Source organism: Rhinolophus sinicus, chromosome 16, assembly GCF_057876585.1.
Source record: "Rhinolophus sinicus isolate RSI-liver-muscle chromosome 16, RSI-T2T, whole genome shotgun sequence".
NCBI classification, from domain to species: Eukaryota; Metazoa; Chordata; class Mammalia; order Chiroptera; family Rhinolophidae; genus Rhinolophus; species Rhinolophus sinicus.
In genome coordinates this window covers 5607763-5629452 of record NC_142516.1, presented here as the reverse complement: position 1 = coordinate 5629452, position 21690 = coordinate 5607763, and the positions used below count along the sequence as shown (strand labels likewise).

At 41.0% G+C, this 21690-nt stretch overlaps 1 protein-coding gene across 25 annotated transcripts in view; it reads right to left on the bottom strand.

Moving 5' to 3' along the window:
* Window positions 1–21690, bottom strand: part of FNBP1 (formin binding protein 1) — a 115760-nt gene that overhangs the window by 41577 nt on the left and 52493 nt on the right. For all 25 annotated transcript variants that reach the window (XM_088793441.1, XM_088793438.1, XM_019728840.3 and 22 more), the window contains exons 5-6: window positions 9890–9952; window positions 9304–9408 (exon numbers count right to left, since the gene is read on the bottom strand). In XM_088793441.1, coding sequence (XP_088649567.1) covers window positions 9304–9408; window positions 9890–9952 — 168 coding nt within the window. The remainder of the gene's footprint in view (window positions 1–9303; window positions 9409–9889; window positions 9953–21690) is intronic.

Below are 21690 nucleotides of genomic sequence, written 5' to 3'. Positions count from 1 at the left end.
TACCCAAGAAAAATGAGAGGCCATGTCCACCAACAGACATGAAGAAGAATGTTTGCAGCAGCTTTATTCTTAATGTAGCCTCAAAATGGACACAATCCAGGTGTCCACCAGCATGAGGAAGGATAAACCAACTGGTATATCCATCCACACAGTGGAATACCACATGGTAGTGAGAAACAAACAACACAAACTACCGCCCTATGTGAGAAAAATATGAATCCTAAAGAAGCCAGACAGAAGACTATGTTTTGTATAATTTGTATGAAGTACAGAAACGGACTAAACTAATATATGATAGCGGTCAGAATAATAGTTACCTTTGGGGTGAGGGAGGCTTCAAGGGAACTTGCTGGGGTTCTAGAGATGTCCCCTATCTTGGGTGGTGGCACATGATTTCCTATATACGTAAAACCTCATTGAGCTGTCCACTTAAGATGTGGCCATTTATAACACCTCCATAAAAAACTACAGTAGTCTCCCCTTAGCCATGGTTTTGCGTTCCACTGTTTCAGTTACCTCCAGTCAACCATGGTCTGAAAATATTAAATGGGAAATTCCAGAAATAAACAATTCATAAATTTTAAATTGAGCGCTGTTCTGAGTAACGATGAAATCAAGCCTTCCAGCTCCATCCCATCTGGGCCGTGAATCACCCCTCCACGCTTGCATATGCTCCCCGCCTGTCAGTCACTTTGTAGCTTCTCGGTCATCAGATCAACTGTCCCAGTATCGCAGCGCTTGTGCTCCAGTCCCCCTTATTTTACTTACTAATGGTCCCGGAGCGCAAGCGTAGTGATGCTGGCGATTCGGATGCCAAAGGAAAGCCATAAAGTGCTTCCTTGAAGTGAAAAGGTGAGGATAGTACAATAGGATACAGGGTTCAGTATAATCCAAGATTTCTGGCATCCACTGGGGGTGTTGTAATGTATCCCCTGCAGATAAGGGGGAACTACTGCGTTTTAAAAGTTCTAGAAGGACACATATCAAGTGGCAAAGGTGATCACGACTGAGCAAGGCCTGGGATGGGGGAGGATGGGACGACAAAGAACGCTTTACCTACTGTCAGGGTTTGAATTGTTTTTAGAAGACAATCCCAGATTTGACTTAGACACATGGTTTGATTTTTGCATGTTTCCTTGCAGTCCTTTGACTTCTCAATACTACGGAACAGAGAGTAAGGACTATCTTTCCACCTCATTAAAAGAGACAGAAAGAGAGTTTGGTTTGACCGTCAGCTTCAGCACACGGGTCACGAGCCACAAAAGGACCTAGTACAACATGTGTTGGTTCTTTTACAAACCCAGAGTAACTAAGTGCAAATCACGAGAACTCATTTTAAGGCTTCAGATTCAAAACTCTGACAGCTGCATCTGGGCAAAGGACAAAAAACTACATAGTTCCTTGAGTTTCATCAGCAACAAAAAACCACTCCATTGAGCTTATTTCCTTTCCTCATCTTCCCTCTGAGGAACATGGCATCCTCATAACATCCAAATATGTTCACCAGCGCAGAGATGGAAGTGCCATTTTTTTTCTTATCTCTACTTTACATGTCTACATTTACTTGTAGTTAAGCTGGCTGCCTCCAGAATACCACATACCCTCTTGGAAGCAAATCACTAAACATCTGGCCACATGCTGACACCAAACACAAAGCAAAAGTCAACTGATGTCCCACGTGGACTCGGGCAGATTTTAGGCAATTTGGACACAGCGTCTATGAAAAGTGTGGTTTCAGTCCATAGGCGGAACATTTAACGTTTCCGAAAGAGAAACGTTTTCCGCAGGCTCACACCCAGATCCTAAATTGTTTAGAAGAGCGCGCACACAGAGTTCACAGTAACTGTATCATCAAACACAAACGCAATTTAGGACAATCCTCTCAACTTACAGTAGGAGCGCTATCCACGTCTTTGCAAACACACGCTTGTTACTCTGAGTTTTGTGGGGCTGAGTGCTAGGAAAAGGAGGGTGAGCGATTTCTAACACCACTGGGTAATTTAATTGTTTGCAGAAATGGGGGGAAAAGACATTCACATTCGATTCAAAGACTGTCAGAAGTCAAAATGGGAAGTTATGTGGCGGGCGGATGGCTCAGTAGGTTAGAGCGCGAGCTCTGAACAACAGGGTTGCTGGTTCAATTCCCACATGGGATGGTGGACTGCGCCCTCCACAACTAGATTGAGGGACAATGACTTGATTTGGAGCTGATGGGTCCTGGGAAAACACACTGTTCCCCAATATTGCCCAATAAAAATTTATTCAAAAAAAATAAAAGGGAAGTTACATTAAGTAGCACTGAAACACTATGTCCTTTTGGCCTGATACTGACAAGAGGCACTAGAGGCGATGAAGCCAAACACAGATACCACAATCAAACTACTGCTGCTTTGGGGAAATTACAGTGCTTCGAGGCACACCCATCAACAAAGGAGTTTGAGAACTCCAGTGTTTAGACCCTGCTCTATCAAGGTTTGCGATGTCAAAATTGGGTAATTTATCATATCCTGGGGGAGGAGGTAAGTGGTGCTTCCCTAAAAGTAACATAAGGATGCTCTCAGTAGAAGGAAAAAACAATATACATCCTTGGAAATATTAAAACGGTTGAGGAGAGCAATTCAATTTGGCAGTATCTATGAAAAGGCCTAAAGTCGGCCTTGGATCCAAAAATGGTACTTTTGATAACTACCTTGGATCTGACCTGGGGGAGAAAAACAGACAAAAAGTCATCCCGGAAATTTTTGGACTACAAAGGGTCAGAACTCACATAGCTGTGTGGATCCCACACCCCAAGTTGGGAAATCTAGATTGATGCAGTCCTGGCTGGGTAGTGACCCCACATCATGCCAGCTCCCTGGCAAACCCACTTTAAACCCAGGCCATAGAGAAAATTCCAAAGAATGTACATTCATAATCACACACAGTCTGTTCTGTATCTCATCCGCTGTGACTTAATACCTTCTTATGTGACTGAAATATAGATGTTGGTATAACATAGAAGTTTTGCTAGTTTGTATACAATTTTTCACAGTACAGTTATGCCGTGTTTCCCCCAAAATAAGACGCAGCCAGACCATCAGCTCTAATGCGTCTTTTGGAGCAAAAATTAATATAAGACCAGGTTTTATTTTAATATAATATAAGACCCAGTCTTTATACTATACTATACTAATACTATACTATACTATACTATACTATACTATACTATACTATACTATACTATACTATAGTACAGAGTCTTGTATCAGGGAAACATGGTGTTTGGGAGCAATCACGAGTAAGCTTTCTCACAACAGCATATCTTAGCAATATGATGTATAACTTAAGAAATAGGTGAAAAATCTACAGAACTACAACCAGTGGCTGTCTTAATGACTTTGAGAACTGCTACAATCTCCGTCCTGTTGGGCTATCTGGTGAAGCTGGGAATATGAATGCAAAAACCGGGAAGTTATTTCCCTCTGTGTTAAAGCAATGGATAAATGCAGAAAGCTACATTATGGGTCAAATTTTTCATTTTATGAAAGTAGCCTCTATCAAAAGTGAATGTTTGCAAGGACCCACATCTATTAAGGTCCTAATACTCTGAAGGCCTTACATCTTGAAGGCTAAGGGCTCTGATACTCACTGCAAATGCTAGTAGTTTTGCTAAGATTGTTGTTTTGTTGGAGCTCTGGTCACGAAGTTCTGTAAGTACTAACTGATCTGTTTCTAAGCCTATTTTTCCCATAAGACTTGTTTGTTGTTTTTAGGAGCATTTTTGCAGAATATAAGGTTTTTCAGCAATGCGTTTATGGCATTATAGCAAAAGTGTTTATATCACAAAAATACTCAGAGAAACATGTCACCATGAACAAGTCGGCAGAAACAACAACAGAAAAATCAGGCCCACAAAGATTGTAGATACTGAAGTCAATCACATAGAGAATATAAAATCAGTATGTTTAACATGTTTAAAGAAGTAAAATATGGTATCAAAGTGTGACAAAGTGACAAGAAAATAACAAGATGATATAGATTTTAAAGACAACCAAAAGGGAGTTCTAGAAATGAAAAGTAACAACTGAAATTATAAACTCAATGGATATGTTAAAACATAGATTAGATACAGCTTAAGAGAGAATTTGTGAAATGAAAGTTATATTTGAAGGAATTACAAGGGAAACAGCAGAGAGAAACAAAGAGATGGGAGTTATAAATAAAGATTAATAGGCGTAGAGGCTATAGAGTAGGAGTTTTAACTTATACCTTATAATCTGAGTTCCAGAGGAAATAATAGAATGAGGGATAGGCAAGAGTGGGAAAACTCCAATCTGGAGTCAATAAGACCAATGAATCAAAAGAAAGATTAAAGAAAAAAAAAAATCAGGGCTGGCCCTGTGGCTCAGGCGGTTGGAGCTCCATGCTCCTAATGCGGAAGGCTGCTGGTTTGATTCCCACATGGGCCAGTGGGCTCTCAACCACAAGGTTGCCAGTTCGACTCTCGCAAGGGATGGTGGGCTGCACCCCCTGCAACTAACAATGGCAACTGGACCTGGAGCTGAGCTGCGCCCTCCACAACTAAGATTGAAAGGACAACACCTTGAGTTGAAAAAGACCTGGAAGTATACACTGTTCCCCAATAAAGTCCTGTTCCCCTTCCCCAATAAAATCTTTAAAAAAAAAAAAAAAATCATACCTAGATATGTCAGAGTGAAATTTCAGAAGAACAAAGACAAAAACAAACAAACCAATACCCTAATAGTTAGCAAAATGAAAAAAAAGATTACCTTTGAGGAATTAACAATTAAACTGACTTCTCACTCACTGTGACTTCTCAACCACAAATGAGAGCCAGAAGATGGTAGAATAAATTCCTCCAGGTACAGTATAATCAAACTAGGATTGTATACAAACTAGGATTGCATACAAGAATGAGAGAGAAATAAAGACAGCTCAATCAAACAGAAACTGAGATTTTACTGTAACAAATCTCTGCTAAAGGAACTTCTAAAGGGTGTCCTTTGGGAAGAAGGAATAAGATCCCAGATACCAAAAAATGGTGAACAAAGACAATCAGAAGCACACTTATAGAACTGTATAAAAATTACTGAAGGATAATTTGTGTAGTCGCACAGTAACAATAACAATAACAACAACAACAACAACAAAAACCACCATACAAATAAATTACAATAGTTAAAAGTAAGTGGGTTTTAGCTGACGTGTTTAGGAGGACATTAGTAAAGATCCCAATTTACTTTATAGTTTGGGTTGAATATATATGTTAAAATATCTAGACTAACCAATAAAAGCACTGAAATATAATACATAATCTCCAAAGTAGTAGGCGGGGAAATGGAATGAGAAAAATAAAACAAAACCAATTTTTTAAAATCCAAGAAAGCAAGAAACAAAGAACGCCAGGGAAAAAGAGAAGACAACATAGAAAAAGTGAGACAAACAGAAAACACAAAATACGATGGCATACGTGAATCCCAACTCTCCAGGTAAAAGATGAAAACTCTCAGACTGGATTCAGAAGAAACACAGCCTTATGTCATTTATAGGAGACATATCTAAATATGAGGACAAAGAAATGGACAGAGTAAAAGTATAGGAAAGATTTTCCAGGCAAATGCTAACCCAAAAAAGGTAAAAAGATGGTATATAACACATAAACTAGTCTTCAAGGCATAAAGCATAACTGCAGAAAGAAATTCACTACACATTGATGAAAAAGTAAATCACATTAAAGATATTACAATTCTAAATTTTATTTTTCAGTAAATAACTTCACAATGGAAGAACAAAACTGACAGAAAATGGCAAATCTTCCACCATTATCACCATAATAGTTACCTAACTTGTAGATCACTGACCACTGCCATAAGTGGCTTTGAGTACCTTATACATACTAACTCAATTAATACTTGCATTAGTCCTGTTCTTTTGTGTTCCTATTTTACAGACAAGGAAAGCAAGGCACAAAGAAGTGACACATCTCTCTCAAAAAAGGTTACAACAAACCAACAAAAGTCCTTAATGATGAAGATCTGGATAACACAATCAGCAAGTTTGATCTAAGAAAATATGCAGAATTCTCTGCAACTAAGAACTGGAGAATACACAATCTTCTCAATTCCTTACAGAACATTTCATTAAAACTGATCATGTAATAAGCCATAAAACAAGTCTCAGCAAACATAAAAGACTCAAACTCAGGTTTTCTACAATCACAGCAATTAAATTAGAAATCAATAACAGAAAGATATGCTTAAGTACGTCAAACAATTGGAAATTTTAAAGTATGCTTATAGGAGAGACTTACATAGTAAAAGGAATGAAAACTACCTGAAAATGAACAACAACAACAATACTACATATCAAAATTTGTGGGTTTGAAGATCAACCAGTACTTAAATGGGAAATATGTTAAGTGCTTATACTAGAAAGGAGAAAAGTTGAAGTGAGGTAAGCATCTGAAGAGAGAAAAATTTTAAAGGACAATAGAATAAATCTGAAGACAGATGAGAAAGAAGAAAAAGAAACTAAATGAAATAGAAAATACAAATAGAAAAGAGAAACTCCCCAAAGATAAATTTTGGTTCTTGGAAAATTGTAATAAAAATGATTTTAGAAAACTCATCCCCGCCCCGCCAAAGGAAAAAAGAAGCATAAATAAACACTATTAGGAATAAACAAGGGGGACACAACAACATATGAAGCAAAAATTAAGGTGAGAGAATATTATGGGCAACTTTTAGCCAATACATTTGAAAACTAATGATGAAATGAATATATTTCTAGAAATACATAACCCTGGGATCAACCAAAGAATTGAATCAGTAGTTAGAAACTTTCCCACAACGCAGTGCTACAAAACATTTAAGAACAGTTAATTTCATCTCACATTTATTATTTCAGAAACTAGAAAAAGGAGCAACAACCCAAAACTAATAAGTAAAAAGAACTAGGACAAGAAAAATTACAGACCAATTTCAATGACTATAGATAGACACCAAAGTCTTGAGTAAAATATTAATAAAACAAATTTAGTTACGTATAAAAAAACAACACATCTGACCTAGTTGGAATTGTCCCAGGGATGCTAATTTGGTTCAACAGAAGAAAACTGATGAATGTAATCGCTCGCATTAATGGATGAAAGGGAGCAGAAAAAGTATTTAATGATATTCAATATCAAGTCAAGCTTAATAAAAACCTCTTGGCAAAACAGGAAAAGAAGGGAAATCCCTTCATCGGATAAAGGGTGTATTAAAATCATGCTTAATGGGGAAACATTTGAAGCACTCGCTTTCTAATCAAGGAAAGATAAGGAGTCCACAATTACTGCTTCTACTAGCGTGAGGGAGGTCAACAGAGCGAGATAAGAAAAATAAATAAAAGGCAGAAGGATTGAAAACGAAGAAATAAAACTGTCATTATTTGCTGGTGATTGGACTGTTTCTCCAGAAAACCCACAACAGAAATAAAACGAGAGTTTAGTAAAGCTCTACTGTTAATATATAAAAGTCATGTGTGCTATGCTCCACATGAATTAAGTAAAAAACATCGAATGCAAAAAATGAAGTCAGAAGAAATGAAATGAAAGTATGATTTTGTTTATATAAAGGCAAAAAAGAGGCAAAATTCTAAAACAGACTCTTTGGAGATACATACACATGCCGTAAAGTTATGAAGAATCGCAAGGAAATGTTAACACCAAATTAAGGATGAAGTTTATCTCTAAGGTGGGGGTAAGAAGGAGGCAGGTAGGGAGGGAGAATTCAAAAACACCAATAAGATTTCACTTCTTAAGATAGGTGGGTCTTTATTATTCTTTACACTGTACAGATAGTGTAGTACATATAATTTTTAAAGAAAAGGCTCTGAAGGGTAAAATACCTTGTATTAATAATAGTTGGGTGTTTTAATGTTTTCCTCCTCCTTAGTTGTTTATATTTTCAGATATTTCTACGAGGATGGACAGCTTTTATACTCAGAAAGAGACGTGAAAGTAATTTCCTTTAAAAAGTCTTTAGATAAACAAAAATCACTCTAATTTTACATTTAGGATAATGAAATATTTGATAAAGAATGCATACGTTTGTGCTACATACGTTTCTGGGACACATCTGCTTTTTTATTTATTTATTTATTTATTTATTTTATTAAATTTATTGGGGTGACAATTGTTAGTAAAATTACATAGATTTATGGTGTACAATTCTGTACATCTACTGCTTTTAATCCAATTGTTTTTTGATAAACTTTGGGTCAATCTATTTTAATTGGATAACATTTTAAACAGTTTGGGGAGTTGGCTATTTAATGAGAATTTATGACAAATTTATGGTGACTTTACCAGTATTTTAGTAGATCTTTTAACAGTAAATATCCCCACTCAAAATCAAATATAGACAATGAGATGTGTTTTAATATGTTAGATAATTTTAGAGGAAGACACGCTAATTAATATTTACCTAGGCTTTAAGCAAGGAATTTAAATAATATTTACCTGGGCAAATAACTACATAACTAATTCACACTATTTTTCAACTAATCTCATCTCCAACTAATCTGGCAAAAGTGCAAGAAATCTATGAAAAGACAGGGCTTCCCCCCCACGTGAAGTAGGAGTGTGAAAGCCAAAACAGCCCTGGGCTGTAAGGAATGAATACTGTTATTGAACAGCCTAATTTTCTTTACAGCGTATTGATGACTTTCATAAAAAGAAAATTCCACTTCTAGGGAAAAGACACACATGGAACCCCAGGAAGATACAGTACAAGCTTTATAATATTGCTAATTGCCAATACAAGTCCATTTAGAGGAAAGCTTTTGAAGGACTCACAAAGGCCAGGCTTCAACTACAAGCTGTTATCAACCTGAGTGAATCACTCAGAAGTCAGGCCAACAGTGTCTCTTTATCTTCCTAACGGAAGCATTATGAGCAGCCAAGCTCTTCTAGATGACGCTGAACGGTGTGCCCCAGCTTTCAAGAGGTGGACCTTTTCTCTGAAAAGCCATTAAGAGAAAGCCACAAACTCCAGAAACCACCCGCTATGATGTGTTTATCGTCTACGTCTCCATGTTATCATCCTGGTGACGGAACAAATAAGCAAACCGCTCACTCCTGACACTGAAGAGTCCCCAAGTTTTAGATTCTGGTCCCCTTGACAGTTGGCACAAATTGAAAATGATCCCAAGTGGAGTGGCCTTTTGTGGCCGCGGTCAGAAAGGAGAAGTTCGGGGCCGACACTCTGGGGGGATGTATGACGAACATTAAAAGGGGAAATGAAAGGCTCACTTTCACCTTACCTTTTCAACATCTGCTTTTGTAACGTTTATGTCAGCATCCATTTTCTCAAAGTACTGCTGTGCTCGGTCCGCCTCTTTGCAATCCCGCTCAAACCGTCTTTTGCTCTAAAAGCAGAGAAAAATGGTGGTGGGGAAAGCCATTATTAATGAACCCATGAGATTCCTATGAACAGATACAATTTTACCCAAATCCCCAAAAGACCATTCTTCTCTGAACTGATTTGCTATGTGTCATCATTTCAGGGCGTTATTTTCAAATCTGCATTTCTGTGCACGCAAACTGTCACCCTCCTGTCCCTCCATCCTCTCCAGCCCTCGACAACCACCAATCTGCTTTCTGTCTCTAGTCTTTGTTCTTTCCATATGATTTTTAGAAAAATGCTCTCCTTGAGCTCTTTTGGATCGACATTTTACTACAGATAAAAGCGTCTAGAAATATATTAAATCCAAATTAGGCAAGTCTCTAAAGACATTTCTTTAGTGTTTTCATTGGTTTTGTGCTTACTGATTGATTCCAGCCTGAATTAAATTCAAATGAGAAAGCCTGCTCCTCAGACAGTTCCTGAGCTGTTGGTTTTCCACTTACTGATTCAAGTTGCTTCCAGCAGGTCTCTATGTGTTGCTGTGCCTTCCGTCCGTCATGAAAGTGCTGGAAGCGAGAAATGAACCTCTGATTAGTACACGCTCTTTCTCATACTAACACCAGAGGGAAAAAACCCCTCCATTCAAGTAATAAATATGGAATACCCAGCAGATGTGCTCCCAAGAAATTTACGAGTTAAAAAATAAAGGGGAAAGGAAAACGAGACTAGTCAGAGTTCCCTTTAAGGCTTTAGATATCGTAATATTGAGTTTGAAGACTTATACACACCACTTGTAAAAATGATAGGAATGTTTTATTAAGACAAAAATCACTTACATCTTTATTTTTAATTGCTTTGAGATGCAATTCACATGCCATACAATTCACCCACTCAAACTGGACAATTCTACTCAATGGTTTTGAGTAGTCACAAAATTATGCAGCCATCACTACAATCAATTTTAGAACATTTTTATCACCCCCAAAAGAAACCCTGTACCTCTTAGCTGTCACCCTCCTATCCCCCCATCCTCCCCAGCCCTAGGCAACCACCAATCTGCTTCCTGTCTCTAGATTTGCCCATTCTAGATGTTTTCTATAAACGGAATTATACAATATATATGACTGGCATAATGCTTTCATTATTTTATAATGTTCGCTTAGCATAATGTTTTCAAGGTTCATCTACATTGTCACATGTATCAGAACTTCATTCCTTTTTATTGCCAAGTGACATTCCACTGTATGGATATATACCACAATTAGTTTATCCATTCACCAGCTGATGGACATTTGGGTTGTTCCCAGTTTGGGGCTATTACGAATAATTCTGCTACAAACATTTGTGTAAAAGTATTATATAGACGGATGCTTCCATCACTCAGATCTTTTTAAACTTTAAGGTAAATTTGCCTCCCTGGTATCTGCAAAGGCCCTGAGGCCGGTGTGGGCCTTGTGTTGACCAGTCGGGACACTAGAGGACTAGACCAGGGCGACCCGCAAGAATATTAGGAGATGGGGTCAGAGAAGAAAGGGGCAGACTGTGTGGGGTTGTGTGGGCTTTTCGTCGATGACCTGGGAGCCATGGATGACTCTGAGTACAGAAGCACCATGTTGTGAAGGAAGGTTCCAGGTAGGAAGCCCTTTTCCAACCCTGGAGATGACAGACTTGGACCACGGGGTAGCAGTGCAGGTGGGGATAGAGGGGCAGAGTCTGGGTGTCCTGTGATCAGGAAAGCCACCAGGCTGTGCTGGTGCATCTCATCAGATGTGGGCGGTGACGTACTCAGGTGTCAGGGGGACTCTGAGGTGGTCCTGACCTGCCTGGACCACGTGAACAGACTGCCTTGCCCTCTGGTTCTGTTAGGTTGCACGGAGCGGTTCTGGCATATCAGAGGGCAGGAGTTAATCTGCAGCTTCCTCTAGCGAAGATGCTATAGGTCGGCTGGGTCCCTCGACCAAAGGCCGCGGCTGTGGTCAGGCAGACCCCCAGAGCTGTATGAAGTTCCCATAGTGCCGCCCTGCCCTCTGAGACATGGGGCCACAGCAGCTCCCCACTGTGATCAGCCCCGGCTTACTCAGCGTCCCTTACTGCTTTCCCTGAGCTCTCTCCGCAAAGTTCTAAATGCTCCTTTTAATGAACGACCTTCCTTCAGTTACTAGGTTGAATGTGCTGTTTGTTTTCTGATTGACAGGTAAGCACTGGTGCTGTGGGTGTGCTGTGGAGAAGGCAGGGTGGCAGGGGGACAGACACGAAGAGGGCCCCTCCCTCAGAGCTTTCTCTCCCCCTGTCAGAACCTGTGGCTCAGGGGAGCCACGAAAGATAGCTGACTATTGGGAGACGGGGGAGGAGGAGACAAAATCAGACTTTTTTTTTTTAAAGAACAGTGCTCCTTTATAAGGGAATGTTTCTTGTCTCTCTTTTGAGGTCACGTTTCACTGTTTTAAGTACCTCTTCACAGCACGTTTTAGCCATCCAGCAATGTTTTGCTTTCTATGAACCCAAGAGCAGCGCCAGAGGACTTCATTTTTCAAGTCTCCTAATAGACACAGGGATACAACAGAAAAGAGATGGAGTCTCAGGGTAGGAATAAACAAGCAAGAAGGGATCAGGGCTGTGGGAGAGGGAAGGAGCAGAGCTGAGCACGGAGTTAGGAAAGCCTGGAACTCCGGGGAGTGGGTGGGGGGGCAGACAGTGCAAGCAGGTTTTCTGCAAGCTGCAAACAGCACTTTAAAAACTAGAGGGAGGAAGTGAGGGAGGTGCTCAGGGGAACAGAGAGTGGGGCAGCCTGGGAGGCAGAGGGACAGGCTGGAGGAGGGAGGCCAGGGCTCAGCTGTGCCCTTTCAGTGAGAAGCCTTGGGTCCTGGAGACCCCTGTCCCCTCAGAAATGCGACTTTCTCAAACTGTCAATTTCACAAGCAGAATCACCGTGTCTGTAGTTGGCTGAAAAGATTTCACCATTCCCCCCAATTTCACTTTGAGATTCAAAGACGGCCCCAAAAAGAAAACCTCAGCATCAAATTCAGAGCCCTGCTCTACAGATCTACAGCAACTCTTTTAAAATGAATGTTTTCACACAACAAAAGGTTCCCGAGTACAGACAGGAAATGCACACACAGGAATGTGCAGAAAGGGACAGCTGCTGCCCAGGAAAGGCTTCACTGTCACAGGAATCTTCTCTGAAGACAGTCTATAGTCTTCAAAAAGAAAAAAAAAGTCATATTTTGGAGGGATGATTTTGATAGAAAGCCCACGTAAGAAATTCTCTTGTTGCTCCTTCATTTAACTATTTAATAATAAATATGAATTTATTTTTCAAGGACAGTGTGTCTTTGACTCTACTGGTGAGATTTCACCCAAGAAGAACCCCCCAGCCACAATTCTGCCCGGCTAAATCAATTATCTGAAAGCTACACTTGTGATGGTAACATTTCACGCGACCTAAGGAAAAAAACCTAAGCGTCGGTGATTTTCCTTCCAATCTTTCTTTCACAGGTTGTGTTTCTCTAAACGTATTGGCTACAACACACACACAAATAACGTCGTTGCTGCTGATGCGTTGCTGCTGATTCCTTAGGATGTGAAGGGATGGAACAAAAGACGTCCTCATGGTTCTGAGCATACCGTGACCTAGATAGCGGCTGTCATTTGTATCCAGCTCCGCCTTCCCTCCTGGAATCGGACCAGCTATTTTAACAGTTGCAAAGTTAAACAAACTGGCTTGTCACATGTGTTTGTTGTTTATTAACAAACAATGGCAAAACATGTCTTCCCCAGACAGTGAGCGAGTGTGTATTTAAAAAGTGTGCCTCTAAGCTCTAAATAAAGAGGAATTGTTCTCTAGAAAAAGATAATAAGCACTTTTTTCCCAGCCACAGAGTGAAGTCATTGCAGCTCCTTTCTCCTGTTAGAGGAAAGACAGGAAATGCCATCTCCAGAGACCCAGAGAAACACTCCCGCTTTCTCCTGTAAGAAGATGCTTTAGTTTCTCTTCAAACATAATCAGACTCTTAAAAAAATGCCTGATGGTATCTGGTGGAGAGCTAAATTCACTTATTTTCATTTCAGCATTTTGGTTGACCCTCAAAAACATACAAATAAAATCATCCTTCAAAAGAGGTTTTAGAAATTTGCCAGTGACCAGGGGTAGCTGAGTTAAAATCACAGGGAACCTAAAAGAAGCAAGCATTAACTTAAAGAAAAAGTACAAGGACAAAGCTTTCAAGATTTTACTGCTCTACAAAAAGCCATTTTTAGGCTGAATAGACAAACCGTGAGAAATGTTTATTATTCACACTCTACAATTAGGTACAACAGCTGCTCACTTTTACCATATATATATACTATATATACTAAATATATATAGTATATATCTATATATAGATATAGCTATATATACACATATATAATAGACCATTAATTTAAAAAAACTCCTTAATAAAGCAAGATTGGCACTGATGTGAGAACAGCCACTTCAAAAAAAAGGAAGTGGAAAAAAAAAGAATAAACACTCAATTGAGGACAGTCAACCATCTGGAATTTCAAATAAAACTCAGATTTCACATATGAAAACAAAGGAACACAAAGTCTTGAAAAGGCCAAAGAAAAAAGGAGCTTCCAGAGACTGTGTCTGTGACAAATATTAGAACTTCCTCAGAACCTACAGTGTGGTGGGTTTGAACACTAGCCGTTTCTAAGTCTGATTCGGGATTCATTCATGGAACGATAAATCTCTGCGGTTTAGATATTTATGTGGCCTGCACAGGAAAACTGTGAAACACCTTCAGACTGGCTCAAAGGAGCATTGCACCCTCTCACTTAAATCCCAACCATCAACCCAGACACGTTCCTGACAGGAGCTGCATTCTGCTGTTACTCAGTAAGGCTGATTTCCCCACATTCATTTATAAGAAAAATACCTTCTCCGTGAACTTGTTTAAAGTTCCTAAAATGCCTGCCTCCCACTGTCATGCTCCGTGGCCTGACTTCACCCATAGCGCTGACCATCTGGGCACGGGGCAGGGGACCCCAACCCTGGCCCAGGTCCCATTTCCCTCACTCCCTCTCCTGGAGTCCCTTCCCCACATTTCCTGTCATTCTCATGCTGGCTTCTGCTACCCAGAACTGTCCATAGCCACACTTCACCTGGACTCCAGTAGTCTTTCATCTGTTCTTCCAAATAACCCCTTCTTTCATAGTCCTTAAAATTCTAATTCCTCTAAAGACTGACAGTGAACCCTTAGGATGAAAGGATCTTAACATGACCCATATTATGCAGCAATGACTCATGTCCACTCACTCGATCCTTTCCCGGGGTGTGAAGCTGTTACTTCCAAACCCAAACAAGGAGAATGGCCATTAACAATAGCTTTAGAAAGAGTGCCAGGTCATGGGTGAAACTTTGGGGACAGTATTCCTTCCCTGGGCTCGAGGGTCTTAACCGTTCAGCACATGTTAACTGCAGGCCCACATGGGCAAGGTGCTGTTCTAGGCACCAGGACAGCCCCTGTCCTGGGGAAACAGCGGGCACAGTGGTAAGAAGAAAGAGGGTAGGGAACAGAGAGGGAAGCGTCTGGGTGCAGGTGGATTTTAGATCGGGCGGTCTGGGATGATGTTTGAATGCATCTTTGAATAAAGTGCAGGAATGAACTTGAAAAGGTCTGGGCAAACACCCCTCCAAGCAGCAAATGAAGATACTCTGAGGTGGGGAAGGGCTTGGCGTGTGCAAGGACCAGCGAGACGCCAGTGCAATTAGACTGAAGTGCGGGTAAAGGCAGAAGTCAGCGAGGACTACACCGTGCGTGGAAGGCTTCCCGGCCACAGTGAGCACGATGGAAAGCTACGGGAAGGTTTCAGAAGGGAAGTGACACGGTCTGGTTTGCACTGTCACTAGATTGTGCTGCTGGATGGAGGATGCACTGAGTGGGGGCAGGAGTGGCAGGGGCACCAGGGAAGAGGCTGTTGCATTTGCCTAAAGGAGGGCTGTTAGTGGGCAGGGAGGTAGGGAGCTGGACCACGGACTACGGGGCAAGTCTGGAAGCAGAGGGATGGACTCGGAGGCTGAGTCCCCGGGTGTAGGAGGGAGCGGCCTCGGGGTGGACATGGAGAAGTAGTGAGAGGTGTGCCAATTCACAACACTTCCTGAAGGTACACCTGACAGGACTTGATGTTATTTAGAAGATGGGATGTAAGGGGAAAGACGTCCTAGGTGCCCCATGGTTTTGGCGAGAACAATTAGGTTAAAAGGAAATGCCATTTACTGACTGGAGGAAATGCAGGTTGGAACAGGGCTGATAAAAAAGTTTGGGGGATCCAACGTTTGTTTTCGGGTAGGTTGCAGACCTGCTGCATTGCACAACTGGGGGGCGTCATTCTCACTGCTGCTGGGCTCCAGGGTCTGCTCTGACAATGGTGAGATGGGGGAAACTGGGTACAGGAGAGTCAGGTGAGACGCAAATATGAGTCAAGTAATTCTCACAATTCTTAGAAGAAAAGGAAGGTCTCATTCCCGCTTACAAGGGAGAGAGACAAACCCAAAGTCACATTTCAAATCTATGAAATCAGGACAGAATCTAAGTATCCTGGTAAGTAAGTATGTTATCCCATAAATGATAAAATTTCTTTGGTTCAGCAGACCAGTGGTTTTGCAGGCGACAGAACCACAGTGGTGACGGGACCTTAATGAACAGAACGCTACTACACATGTTCTTTCAAATAAAAAAAGGCATAACAATACAAAATATACCTCCTAGAGATACATTAAACCTGGGGACACTAGTGTGTGTGGTAATCAGTGTGACCCGCGTAATCAACTAACAAATGAAAGATCAAAGGACGCCTTGCTTTCTGATTTATTTAAATAAATGCAATAACACCAATAAGGACGGATGGCTATGAAAACCCACTGCTCCTTTTCCAGATCGTGAAATCTGAAACCTGCCTCGGTTTTCATGTGTTCTTCCCACACATGCTGGCTTTATAACAGAGTCTCCACAGTTGAACCTCAATAGGACTACATACATCAGAAACAGATCTGTAACGAGCTTGAATCATATATACATATATATATATAAACTCCTTTTAGTTTTTGCTTTCTTTCGTGCTAACTTTATCGATTTGCTGCAATCTCTTATAAAAACATGTTCTAAACATACTGGAGTCAGCCCACGCTGCAGAAGCGCCTCGTAGGAAATGAAGTCCTTTCGTGAGGTTCGTAAATACTTGTAGGACTCACCCAACACCTGACTTGAAGAGAAATGTTACAGCCTTTGGCATCAATTTTCAAACATTTCTGAAACCGTGGCGGGGGGAATGTAATGGTTGGTTCTAAATAATGCGGGGTGTTATAAGCACTCTGAAGTTTATAAAAATCTTCGTGAGTCACTGAGGGTACTGCAAACTTGTTTCCTCTGGAACTCTTCAGATAAAAAGTGACTCTGTTCCCGCCCAATATTTTGTAGTGAACCACACTTTCCACCTGTTGGGAGAAGTTTACTTGGAGGTTTCTGTGCATGCTGGTCAGAACCTTCTGATTCCGCTTCACAAACACCCTCCTCTGTGGTTAGTGAGGATCGTTGCGGGTAACCCCAGCCAGGCTCGAAGGCTGGAGCTGATCTGAACAATCTGTCTAAAAGCCTTTAACACCTTGATTCAATGTGCAAACACTGCTGCCAAGAGTGCATTTACAATAGTGCTTATGGAAGAATCTATGACAGCAACTCTGAATTAACCACATCTCAGACAAGACAAGTCACATCCAAGGTGATATGTCAGTGACTGGGGAGTCTCACCTCTACTGGTGTTAAAGACCGTTAATCATGTAATTGATCAAAGCTTCATCAAGAACCATAACTCTCGTATGCTTTGACCTCATAGTCTCATGTCTGGGAATTGATCTTGGAGAAATAAGCTCCATCCCACATACAAAGAAAATAGCTATAATAGTAAAGAGTTCACTGCAGTGTTGTTTTTATAACTAACTAATTAACTAGAAACTGGTAATTGCCTATAGATCAAATAAGGAAGAATTAGTTAAATGGAATTATAACAGTTAGAATTAGACATAGTCACCAAAATACTACTTATTAAAACTATATAGTTCACGTAGAAGCATGGAAAGTACTTATGATATTAAATGGGGAATAAAGAAAATATAAATTATATTTATACTAGGACTAATACTCATAAATATCATGTATAACACCCTGTTTCCCTGAAATAAGACCTTGCTGGACAATCAGCTCTAATGCATCTTTTGGAGCAAAAATTAATATAAGACCCGGTATTATATTATATTACATTATATTATATTATATTAAAGACCCGATATTATTATATATTATATTATATTATATTATATCATATCATATTGTACCTGGCCTTATATTATAGTAAAATAAGACCAGGTCTTATATTAATTTTTGCTCCAAGAGATGCGTTAGAGCTGATGGCCCGGCTAGGTCTATTTTTGTGGAAACATGGTACAGCCACTCAGAACCCCCTCATCTTGGGCTTCTAGAATGTTCACGTTCCCTGATGAGAAGTGTTGCTGGCTCAGACATCAGACAGGGAAAAACCTAAACTTCTCTGCTTTTGTAGATGGCAAGTCAAGGTACTCTTTCAAAGAATTTACTTTTGAAAAGTCAACATATTTTCATAAAAATGAGCCAACAGATTTGTGTGTCAGACAAACACTGGTTATTCATGTTATTGTGTGAGTGAGCTGCATTTTAATATGAGAACACAGCTGATGTGGAAACTGCTGCATAAAAACCATCTTTTCTCCTAAAAACATGAACGGCTAGAACTATTCGATTTTGGAGATTTGAAGACTTAGAGATGAAACAGCTGGCTCATTTTCACGCTACGGCCCCAAGGGCAAGGAGAATGTCCATCTTTCCCACTGTACCCTCCTTTCTTCTACTTGCATTCACATCTATACAAAAAGGGAAGGAAACCTCTTTTTTGCATAGTGAGCTATTTTCACCAGGCTGACTCTTGCTAGAGATTCATCTATTCAAATATGGCAAAATCTAGGTGAAAAGTAATTCTCTACTAGGATTCTGAACTGAATTTACAAATACTCTATATGCAGTAACGAGATCCAGCAGTAATCCTGTGAATTCAACATCGTCCCTTTGGGCAGACAGGATTTTGTCATTGCATCAAATGGCTCAAAAGGTATTACACTGATGGTTAAGAATGGTATTTAAGCAAGACACTGTTTCTAGTCAGCCATCAGAAATGGTAGCGAGATTGAAACATTTTAAAGTAGTTTTTCCAATTCTACCAATTCAACATTTTTAGAAAGGTCATTTTAAATGCAGTGAGTGTCTACTGTTATGCCATATGGTCACGAGAAGGCCTCTGTACACTCCTGTTTTCCGTCAGAAACCCTGATCAAAGAGCTCGGGGTAGGAATGAGGATTTGTATTGGAAACAGGAGGTACTGGATACGCAGTGCCTGTACATCAATCTACCCCAGCACAGTGCTAGGTGCTTGGTACCTGTCTTCTCAAAATCCTCCCTCCAGCTTTGTCAGGTGGTCATCATAATCAGCCTCAGTTACAGACTCAGAATGGGGAGCTCAGAGAGTTTCCGTAAACTGTCTCAGGTAGACGGTGGGGCTACCTGAATCCTGAGCCCATTTGTTGGCTGGAAAGCCCGTGTCCTTTCCTCTTCTTGTCCAACAGCCTCGCAGGGAGCTACGGCTCTGGGGACACACTAATGATCTTGGGTTTCCCTCTTCTAAGATCTGAAGCACGCTGTCGACACTTCATTGCAGACCCACGAAGGGGCACGTGGATTTGACATCAGAAGAGCTGGCCTTGAGGTTCAGCTCTGTCATGTCACTTCCGATAAGAATGTCACCAGAAAGTAGAAATGATGACATTTTGCGGTGATTCTATGAGTCAGCCTTCAGAAAATTAGATCACTTACTAGAAAAGGGGCAGGGTGGTCAAAAGTGAAAGTTCTAAAGGAGAATTATTGGTTAATATGAGTGGCTCTCAAGGTGCTCCTTTGTAAAGCGAACGGCCATTTAATCCACATCCCTGGATGTCAGTTAAAGAAAGTAACTCAATGGAAACCAAAACACGCGTGTGTACATGCACTGCCCTCAGAGGCAGGCGTGTGAAACCCGGCCCCACCACGTGACACAGGCCTGCCTGCTTCCAGGCTCCTCGTCTTGTGTAAAATGTGTAAGATGACAGTCCCCGCCCCCAGGGATATTGTGAAGATGAAATGTAAATGCAACAGATGTCAAATAGTATAATCGATAAAAACACCTAGCATTATCAGAATAATGTGGAAAATCACAGTGTATCAATCAATGTGTAACATAATGCCACATCGTGCAGTCATTCAAAATCATAGTAACTATTATATGGAAAAAAAGCAAAAATGTTCATGATGCATTATATTAAAACACCACAAACATACATTTGCTTACGGATATTCTTTCTCGCATTTTAAAGGGTTTCACAACTTCCTAAAATTTCTTCTTAGTATAATTACAAAATGCTTTAAGAGAGCCTGGTGTTTGCAGCTCCACCCAACAGAACATTTGACTCAGAGATGTGTCCTTGTAATTCTCCTTAAAATAAAAGGTACACTATGTATAGCAAGATATTATTTAACGTGTATCTACATATAATTTACTCTATAAATTACTATAATTTGTGATAGAAAAAGGAACAGATTTCAAAATACAGATATGATGTATTGTAAAAAAGACGTGTGATTAACAGTGAGTAAATAAAACAAAAGAACCCAGTTATAACACAACAAAGAAATACAAGGAGCCTCGACTAGTAAAACAAAGTCTAACTGAGAACTAAGCACATCTAAGCCTACTTCTTCTACTTCTCAATTATTTCTTCCACTCGAGTATTTATCGAGAGCCTGCTTTGTGCCACGCTGGACTCTGTTCCAGGTGTTGGGGACCCAACGGTGGACGAGGGTTCTAAAGGAGCACCCCACACTAGGATGAGGGCAGCTCCTCGTGGAGCTTACAGGAGCTTACATCCTGGTGTGGGGTGAAAGAAAACAAACAAATACATCAAGTGTATGACACTGGTAAGTACTAAGGAAAGCAGGGGAAGGTGGTGAGAAAAAGGAGGGGAGGGACTTTGCATTTTAAGCAAGGTGGATGAGAAAGACCTCAACGAAAAGGTGATATTCCTGAGAAAGAAATCAGGAAGTGAGCACACTGCAGATACCTGGGGGAGAACTTTCCAAGGAGAGGGAAGCCAGTGCAAAGGCCCTGAGGCAGGTCACGTGGGGCATGGAGGAGAAGCAGCAAGGAGGCCATGTGCTTGGAGGAGAGAAAGTCACAGAACAGGAAGCCAGGTTACAGGGGCTTCGCATCTCATGATTCACTCCAGAAATAGAATTCATATTCTCCACTAAGGGAGGTGCTAAACCATATGGGTGGACAGATCATCAAGAGACACAAAGCGCTGACCAAAGTGACAAAGGGGAGGAAGGTTAAAAGTTTGCAAGGTTGAGGCAAGTTCGGGGACCAAGAAAGCAGGTGCTTGTGTTTCCTTCTGAACCGCAGTCTTCTGCTCCACCACGTCCTTTCCATCGTATAAAAGAAAAGCTCTCCTTTGATGAATGGTCTAATAGAAGCTGTCGTCTCATGTGGGACCCTAGTGCCTGGTTTCTCAGCCGGGACACTACGGGCACCTTGGGCCGGTCACTCATTGTCGTGGAGGCTCTTCTGTGCCTTGGAGGGTGTTTACCAGCATCCCTGGCCTCTCCCCCCCCAGATGCCAGTAGCACCCCTGCAGATACAGTCCCCCAGACAACCACACACGTCTCCAGACATTGACAAATGTTGCTGGGGGGGAGCAGAATTGTGCCAGTTGAGAGTCACTGCTCTAATGTGAATAGATGAAAGCTGCATCTCGTTTAGTAACATTTTCTTTGAAACCAATGTGTCGATCGTAAGGCATGTAACTCTTCCTAACTTCTCCATGGAGCCAAAGCCACGTGCTACATATTTATAGTTCGGAAAGAAGTAAACTCCTCAGCTCTTCCCAGCACCTTCCTGCCTCAGGCCCTTTGCACGGGCTGCTCCCTCTGTGGAATGCCGGTCCCAGGCAACTCCTACGCATTCCTCACGTCTTGCTAGAAAGCCTTAACCACTGAGCCCCGTGGGAAGCTTTGCCCCGGTCCTGATCCTGAGCATGTGAGCTCTCCCTAGTCCGAGCTCTCATCTCACAGCTCCTGTACTCGTGCTTTGTGCAACCACCACAACTGCAATTAAATAATTATTTTGGTCATTATTATTTAATGTCTC